General features: G+C 35.9%; 1 protein-coding gene across 1 annotated transcript; it reads right to left on the reverse strand.

Moving 5' to 3' along the window:
• Positions 1-1,390: 1,390 nt before the first annotated feature.
• LOC131168292 (F-box protein At2g32560-like) lies at positions 1,391-8,563 on the reverse strand. The gene is made up of 5 exons (XM_058127615.1): positions 6,867-8,563; positions 6,608-6,687; positions 5,444-5,616; positions 5,138-5,212; positions 1,391-1,931 (listed from the first exon to the last, which is right to left on the reverse strand). The coding sequence occupies exons 1-5, from the start codon at positions 7,533-7,535 to the stop codon at positions 1,744-1,746; spliced, it is 1,185 nt and encodes a 394-aa protein (XP_057983598.1). The 5' UTR covers positions 7,536-8,563; the 3' UTR covers positions 1,391-1,743.
• Positions 8,564-8,878: the final 315 nt, after the last annotated feature.

An 8,878-nucleotide genomic window follows, 5' to 3' on the forward strand; every position in this document is an offset into this window, starting at 1 on the left:
TATTTTTCCTATGTGCATGCTCTCATATCTTGAAGTCTTAACCTTTAATAATATTGAATTTGCCTAACCCATAATTCTAAGTGACCAGTCAATAGTTAGCAATAAATATAATAGTAAAAAAAAACAATATCAAAACATGTTATGATGGTCAAATTGCAATGTGAACTTGGCCTTACAGTATGGATCGCTATTGTTGTTTTTAATGATTATACATGTTCTTCTAAAGAAATAATTTTCTAACAAAAAATGGCACGATTCCAAATTTGATATAAGCAACAAAATCACTCAAATGCATGGGCTTCAAATATTTTTCCGATAATTTTCCTTATCGTAATGCTTGATAGCGGTATGTTTCCTAAGATTTTTTTATTTATTTTGTTTAGAGATTGAAAATATCCATGTTAGGTGTTATGATCCCATACTGGGCATATATTGAAAAATCTCATCATATAAGGATGTAACAAATTCATCCTTAGATGCCTTCTATAAGGTGAAAGCCGCGAAATTGCAAGAGCTAATAGTCTAGAACCGAAATTGAGCCCAGAGCATTATAATCAATGCCATGTGAGTGAGGCCACAAAGAAGAGTTACCACTCAAATATGAAGCTTGTTGCTCTCCACATCGGGTGGATAGTCACTTTTAACACTAACCAATTTTTTAGGTCAGCCCAAGCTCTATGAACAGTGGTTTGGCAGCCTCCAGGGCTTAGATCAGTGTTGAGTTTGGATGAGCAATGTCCGAAAATTAAACCACACATTGGGGTTTGGGATGATCCAACTTGGGCTTGATATTCTCTGGCCAGAGCAGCCACAAGACAACAGCAGGGGTGCACCCTGCATTGTTTAAGTTCTTTGCATCGCTTGTTACCGTTAAAAGGAAAATTTTCCTACACTTGCAAAGGGCTATTTGTATTCAGATTTCTGAATTATCTGTTTTCGAAAAGGGGGTGAGTGAGCTGAAGTGGCCTGCCCAGACGCTGATCTGATTCAAGATGTAGTTGATTTTGCAGATCACTGGGTTGGATTCACATTTAAGAAATATATTTTGCAAGAATTGGATAAGGTTACGACCGAAGGTTCATTCTCCAGCCTGTTCAGCAAGAAATAGTGCAGTATTTGAGATAACCAACAAGTACAAATGCAGTCAAAACAACTTCAATGCGAATTTTTTGTGATCAATGGGAAATATTACATGCAGTGGAAAATGAGTGGACGCAGAGAAAAATGATTGGGGAGGGTGGACTGGCTGCCGAGAATGGTTAATGAGCACTCACTTACAAGGGCTGTCGACAATTTTCTGCAGATCATTTTGGGGCATTATACAAGAACTTGCAACCTTTATCTTGGGAACATCAATGAAAAACTTTTCCAAGCACCATATTCCAGAGACTAAGTAGAAAAATGCTTGCAGATATGTCATATGTCAATACAGATATAAGAGAAAAGTAGTTCTTCTCAGAATTCCCTCCTTTACCCTAGGGAGCAGCAAAAACTTCTTGTTTACCTCCAATAAGGTAACTAATATTAGTGTATTCCTCTGAAAATTACATATCGTGGTAAACATGGTAGACTATATGTGCAACAAATCAAAGGCCTCCACATCCACTGAACAAAAAGCTGAAGGCTACTCTTCATCTCTTAATAACCACTTGTATGACTTAAGGTTCTTTCTATTCACATTTCAAGAAGAAAAGGGGCTTCTTTACAGACTGCCCTTAAAAGTGGAAAGGTGGTGAGAACAGACTATTCCAACACTTGGGTTGGCCGAAGGCGCTTCCACGTTGATATCTCCTCCTCCTTGTAAAGCTTTCTTATCCCTCCATAAAAGCCATCTACATCATTGCCTTCTTCCCGATGGTCTTTCCTATTTATCACTGTTTGTCTCCATCGTGAGTCAGGGCTGTACTGGTTGAATTCCAGTATTACCATGCCTGCCAGCATCAGTTTATTGAGATGAGCTAAAATTTGGAAAGTTGAATTCAATAAAATTGAGTCATAGCCAAAATGATCATAATTAAAATGGCATAGTATGCTTCTTTTAAAATATCCTACAAATATAAACAGTTAATATAATAAAAATAAATGGTTTGGATGTTGTCAACGTCTTGATTCAAAAGTTATGGAACTCAAAATGGGCTTATTTTAATGCTGTGAAAATAAAAAATGATTTCACCTCTCATGGCTTCTAAACCCACTTCTATATCCTATATAAAAATTATGAAAAGGGTGGAGAAAACTTCCCCGGTGATAGCATTTAACTGCAATCACTAGTCCAACTGCCCCACCCAATAAAATGGTATATGAAGAGAAAAACGTCACCAAATGGAGATTTATTAGCATGCTTATAACCAACACCTTGATTTCATAGGAATTGACTCTTATTCTGAGGAAGCAAATGGCATTTCCTTTCAAATTTGTCCCCAGGACCGGATCTGTTGCTATGCTGATCCCAAGGACTCAGTTTGTTCCTGTGTGTGCGCACACACTTTTTTTTTTGTGTGTTGGGGGGGGGGGGGGGGTGCAGTCAGGATTTGTCAAGTTTGAGCACACAATTCTATGTCAGAGAACTCTTATCTGTGACAAGCACCAGCACCTGATATTGGCCTCTCTATATTTCATATAGTATGCAACACTAAAACTCTAAAAAATATCATTCGGGAAGTTAAAAACTTAGGCTAGTTGTTGAAAAAAAGACTTTTCATTTTCTATTTTCAGTTTTCAAATGATTAAAAAAATACTACCGTAAAGATATTGGCCTCTCCTAAGGTTTGGTGAAAAGACATGGACCTCCCCTAAGGTTTCAAAATTCTAGGGATTTCCCTTGAGATGTGGCAAAAAGACGTAGATTACCCTTGGGGTTTCAAAATTCCATCAACCTCTTTGAGGTTTGACAAAAAGACGCTAACCTCCTTGCCAAACCTAGGGGAGGTCAGTGTCTTCTGCCTAAAATACAACCTTGTTTTCTAGTTTTCCGACCTTTGCATAGCGATGGAAAACAGGAACATGGTGGCATTCTTATAATAATTTGGAGAAAACTGGATATGGAAAATGAGCTGCTTATCACAACTAAACAAGCCCTTTGTCACTCTAGAAGGGAAATAATTTATGCAATTCATATATAATAGAACTATATGCATGTATACATGCGTGTTGGGGAGATTAAAAGTAGATCTAACAAAAAAAAAAAAAAAAAAGGCCTTAACATGGAGTAATTCTCCATGTGTATAGCAATTAGTACATATTCTTAGCAACACAAAAGTAAGCCATGACATCAAAGTATCTCATCTGAAACACCTGATTATTGGAAAAAATGGAAAAGTTTTATTTATATTAGGTAAGTATCTCATCTGAAACACCTGATTAATGAAAAAAATGGAAACTTTTTTCTTTCTATTAGGTTTACTATGACCAATTGGCATGGACACCTTTTTTTAACATGGTTGCAAACTTGCAACATGTAAAACCTGGATACTTGTCAATATTTGGATGCAGAGATGTGGCTACACATAAATGAAAGCATAATTGCACAAACACAAACATTTGAATACAGTATTTGCAGGTACATCTTTTTACGTATTCTGAGTCGGTGCACAAGTTTGCACAGACAAAACTGGATGGCAAGGTTGTTAAAATTTGGTAGGACACCTTTGGTGGGGAGGGGGGTGGATCAACAATCACAAGATTCTACCAACCATACGAAATGCATTTATATTTAGATGTTATATTTTCATAAATTTTAAAGGCATAAACCTAGAAACTCGGCTAATAAATGTTGAAAACGTAGAAGATCAAAACTGAAATAGCTCAAAAGATATAGGAAAGGGATCAAAGTTTAAAGTGTTGCCTTCTAACTCCATTAAATTAAGGGGACGTTGTTCATCACGGTCCATGAGGTCACGGATTAAATCAACTAATAACAGAAATAACAAGAACGCCTAAATAAAAAAGATGTTTTAGCAAATAAATGATTAAATCCAAACTATCAAGCTAGTTCCTCCACATTAATGACCATTAAATCACAATTTACTTTGTCAATATCGTTGAAATCATCAATGTCTTTTACCATGTCCATCATCAAACATTAATACCACCATCATTATTAGTAATAATTTATTATCATCAAATGCATTAGTGTGCTAATTCTTATTAAACCTCAACATTAATAATTGAAGCACCTATTAAATAACAAAATCACTGGATACTACATTTTCATTTACATTTTATAATTTCATTAACATTATATAAATAAATTCACTTTTTAGGTTGTCTCTTTCATGTAGAAATTGTACAGCGGAAACAAAAGTTTTTAAAAACATAAAAAAGAAAAAAAAACTATAAAGTTCATTGCCAGTGATTCCTGTTTTGTTATTTTTGCTGTAATCAGTTGGCACCCCCTTGGTGCCCTAAAATGAAATCTCTCTTTTTCCTAATAAAAATAAACAGACAAATAAATGAAGTTTTGAAAGACCTTATAATCCTAACTGATCCTACTATCAATCCCCATGAACCTACCATTATCCAAAAAACTTATGCATCTATGCAGGATCTGGATTGTTTTAGCTAAGTAGGATTGGAGGAATGAGGATTGAACTTCCCTATGATTTGGATCAAAATTTTAACAACCAAGCCTAGAAGTTGTCTTTGTTAGTCAAAGAAAAAATGCAGGACATGAAATTAAAGATCATATAGATGTCCTTGAGTATCAATAGATAATAAGAAAGTAATCACGGTAGCAGAAAGCGCTAGTGCAGATGTTCTTCCACTCATTTTTGAAGGCAAACTCATTCAAAACATAGCAATGAACATGTTTCACATGTGCTCTTACAGCAGCATGCACTGTGCCAAGTGTTGATGGGGGAAATATTCTAGTTAGCATGGATCTAGGAAGATGTTCATGCTAATAAAATATCATTTTTAAAATCTTTTGAATCAAGAACATATTTTCTTGAGCATCAATTCTTTTTCCTGAGCTTTACAACCCCATTTGTTGTTATGAAAACTCAATAACAAATGCCCGCTAACATATGTTACAAAATCAAAGATGCAAGACTTATGGAATGGTCAAACCATTTCAGAATGCATTGACAACCTATAATGAAACCAATAAAAACAAATAGCTGCATCATGTTTTTCTCACCACTAGTGTGACAACGGCAATTATTTTCATTCTCATCACATGATTTCAAGTGGCCAACAACCCCATACCACCAACCTGCAATACAGTAAGCACAAATAACTATGTCATTTATCAACAAATACATATGAGAATATAAATACTTATTCAAAACTTTATCTGTTTCTTAAATGAGAAACCACACCAACAGATAATATTGAGTAACAGGCAAACATTTTAAAGATTGATGCACAATATTAAAAAGTAATGCATCTCCAAGGAGGCTTTTAAAGTCTAGAGATAATGGGTTCCTATGGTTCAGAAACACACCATAAGGGAACTCTCTGTTTCGTCTCCATTGAATCTCAACATGATCTCCAGGTTTTAAGTCATTTAGACAGTCAGAGACATGTAGGACATGGGCAGGAGTGTTGACCGGTGGTGCTCTTAGCCTATCCCACTGAATATTTTCCTCTATTGTTTGCCGTCCATGTAATGAGTACCTACAAAGCAAAAATCCACAACAAGCCCAATGAGAGTCTTGAATGACAGTCCTCACATCAATTTGCAACTGCATAAAAACTTTTCTTTAATTTCATCAACATACTAGGATAAAATAAATTTGCACAGAAAAAGCTCGCAATTAGTTAAAAGCAAGGTATTAAATTTCGATTTCAACTCAAATTTCGAAGCTCCAAAAGTACGGAAATTTCGACGGAAATTTCGATTTCGATGTCAATTTCGATTTCGATTTGAAAAAATAACGGAAATTAGTAGTCAAGCATTGAATTCTTTGTGAAACTTTTGAAATGGTTAACAAACATAATAATATAAGTTTTAGGACTAATATATTACAAATTAAATACATCTATCTTTTGTATGAGGTGGAAAAGTTGTAAAATAGTATGTGTATTAAACAAATTTGTAAGATAATATACATTAAACATATTCAGTTAATACAAATGAAATTCATAAATCATTTAAATATTATTTATTATAAAAAATAATGATAATTTAGACATGAATGGTTAAATAAAATGTTACCGTGAGTTTATTTTTTCATATAATTTCAACGGCACTTGTAATAATCTTTTGTTTCGATAAAATAAATAAAATAAATTACAATTTCAATTCACTCCTAAATTTCTCATTTTAATTTTGATAAAATTTCAGCGTATAGTTAAAATTTCGACAAGTTTCACTAAAATTTCAAGATTTCGATAAATTTCGGATGATTCGTTGAGATTTCGGTGGAAATTATGCAATACGGAAATCGATTGCCATTTCGATTTTGAGGGTGACGGAAATCGGAAATTTCAATAGAAATTTCGACAATTTCGTGGAAATTTAAGACCATGGTTAAAAGCTTTGAAATTCTGAAAGTTCTATAAGTTAAAGAAGTTGAACAAGTGTTGGAACCTTCAATGAGAACATTAGGCTACCTCTAGAAAGTTTTTAGCAGTCAAGTTTGCATTAGGCTGCCTCTAGCCTTACCTTGCCCGGAAAGTGTCAGTGCAGAAATCATAGCTGAGGTCTGCATCATAACACGACAACAAAAACCCAACATGTCCACTCTGCATCAAGAGAATGAAACTAAACATAATAAGATACATACATTTGTTCAACAAAAAAAGAATGGGCAATACAAATGTCAATAGTACATACACAACACATTACTTCAACAAGAATAAAACATTCAATCAAAATAACAGCAAATTAACAAGGAAAAAAAGTATGTACTTCTTGCCCTCACCTCACGGTTATAAACCTGAGCTGGGAACCAGAACTTGCCACTCTCAAGGGACAGATACCAAGCCATGATTGAATCAACAGGTAGACAACTCTTTGGCTCTGTACAAGCATCTAAATTGCATCTAAACCATGAAAGAGGCCATAACTTAAGAAGTGATGCAAATAAGCCTCTGTGCTTGCTTTGATCCAATAGGCTTGTTCTCTCTCTTGAAGCAATATACCATTGCCATTCTCGATAAGCTACATCACCAATCAATCTACCCCATTTCCTCTTCATGTGTTTCTTCCACAGATGGTCACTCCTACACCTATCCCTCAAAGAAGTACAAGCTCCTGCCATACTACATAACCCAGCCGGTGAAAGCTGCTCAAAGATGCATTCCAAGGTCAATTCAGGCAAGTCTAGAAGAGAAATCCTCTCTTCCGCAGGCTCGACATTCTCTGCTTGTGAACTAGGACTCATCTTCTTCAATTGTGTGATTGTAGGAACTCTGAAGGACTTAATACCAAGCCTACTTTTTTGGAACCACGACACCAAAAAACTTGGAAATTCTTCCCAAAGCTCATGAGCCAACAATCTCATCTCCGCCCTCCATGAAGGAGGGGGCTTGTGAGAGAAGGACTTGGAAAGCAGGATGAAAGAGAAGCAAGATATCAAGAAGAAAAGCATTTTACTGAGGAAATTTTCAGATGGTTCGGTTTGAACTCCAAATCAAAGGCACAGAAGATTGAGTATGAGCCAGGTGATTGGAACAATATTCATGAACAAATTAAACTGAGCAGACCAATATTTTTCCTTTTGGCCAAAGGAAGATCTGCCAAGGAAGGGCAAAGTTCAATGGTTCGATGAAATATGTGGTATTTTGAATTGGGACTTGGCTGAGGGCTCTTCAACACAGAGGGACACATATGGACAAGGCAGCCGACAGCCTTTGAATGCTGGTGGTTAGAACACCACACAGAGCAAAATAGCAAACACCTAGGCTGCTTCTTAACTGCTTGGGCATCTGCCTACAGTGCATTGAAGGCGCTGGAGGCTCAACTTGGGTGGGAAGCAAGGACAGCTGTCAGTTAACGATTGGCAATTAAAGAAGGGAATTAGAACCAAAAAGCAGGATTCCTTTAGGTTAATATGAATGATAAAATGCCCATCAAGGGAGAAGGATCTAGATTACACGACCCATAACTCCAAAACTTTGTATTTGAGGAGAAAAAACAACCTCAAAATCTCTGACAATGAAGAAAAAAACAGATAAGGTAGATGGACAAAAGATACCAGACCCACAGAGAACTCACAACAACTGAAAGTCTAAAACCCAATCACCCACCAAATAAAATAGGCAAAATTTGTGAAAAAAGAAACCTCAGGATTGTTGAAGATTAGGGAAAACATGAAGTGGGTCCTGCTCAGTTCATCCCAATCTCCATTACCTCTCTCTCTCTCTCTCTCTCTCTCTCTGAATGATGGGGTTTTAGAGAAAGGAAGAGAGGGTTTAAAGGCAGAGTCTATCTTTGCCTAACTTCCACCAAACTCCACCATCCCCAAACCCCTCACGCTATCACATGCACCATGAAAATTGCAGGAAAATTCATGTGCCAAACAGAGACCAAGAATGAGAATGCGACAGTCTAAAATGAACTGACCCCTTTATAAAGTCAATCTGCCATACCATTGGTCCTGAAGGAAAAGAGAGACGTAGACTCCACCTTTACCTTTACCTTTACCTTTACCTTGTTACTAATGATGTGATTTCTATGAACCCCCACGTTGGTCATTGGCTTTTGGTCCAAGGTTTCCCTCTTAACTAGATCTCCTAGACAGTAGACACTAATCATATTCTTTTATTAGTTTATTGGTTACTTTATTTCTAATAATAAGATAGAATTCATCCCTACTTCTATATTCTCCTAATCATATTTTTCACGTTGAATTGGAAACAAGAAGTGAACTTCTAAATTCATTCTTATACAAACACATGCTCACAAACATAAATTACAAAAAAAACGTTTCAC

The sequence above is a fragment of the Malania oleifera genome, chromosome 11 (assembly GCF_029873635.1).
Source record: "Malania oleifera isolate guangnan ecotype guangnan chromosome 11, ASM2987363v1, whole genome shotgun sequence".
NCBI classification, from domain to species: Eukaryota; Viridiplantae; Streptophyta; class Magnoliopsida; order Santalales; family Ximeniaceae; genus Malania; species Malania oleifera.

What these genes read in the sequence shown, in the direction of transcription:
- LOC131168292 (XM_058127615.1), bottom strand. Translation starts at nt 7,535, where the DNA reads ATGCTTTTCTTCTTGATATCTTGCTTCTCTTTCATCCTGCTTTCCAAG. An exon ending in CTCAGGTTTATAACCGTGAG is followed by an intron (nt 6,688 to 6,866) that starts GTGAGGGCAAGA and finishes CTCTTGATGCAG; the next exon opens with AGTGGACATGTTGGGTTTTT. An exon ending in AAACAGAGAGTTCCCTTATG is followed by an intron (nt 5,213 to 5,443) that starts GTGTGTTTCTGA and finishes ACTGTATTGCAG; the next exon opens with GTTGGTGGTATGGGGTTGTT.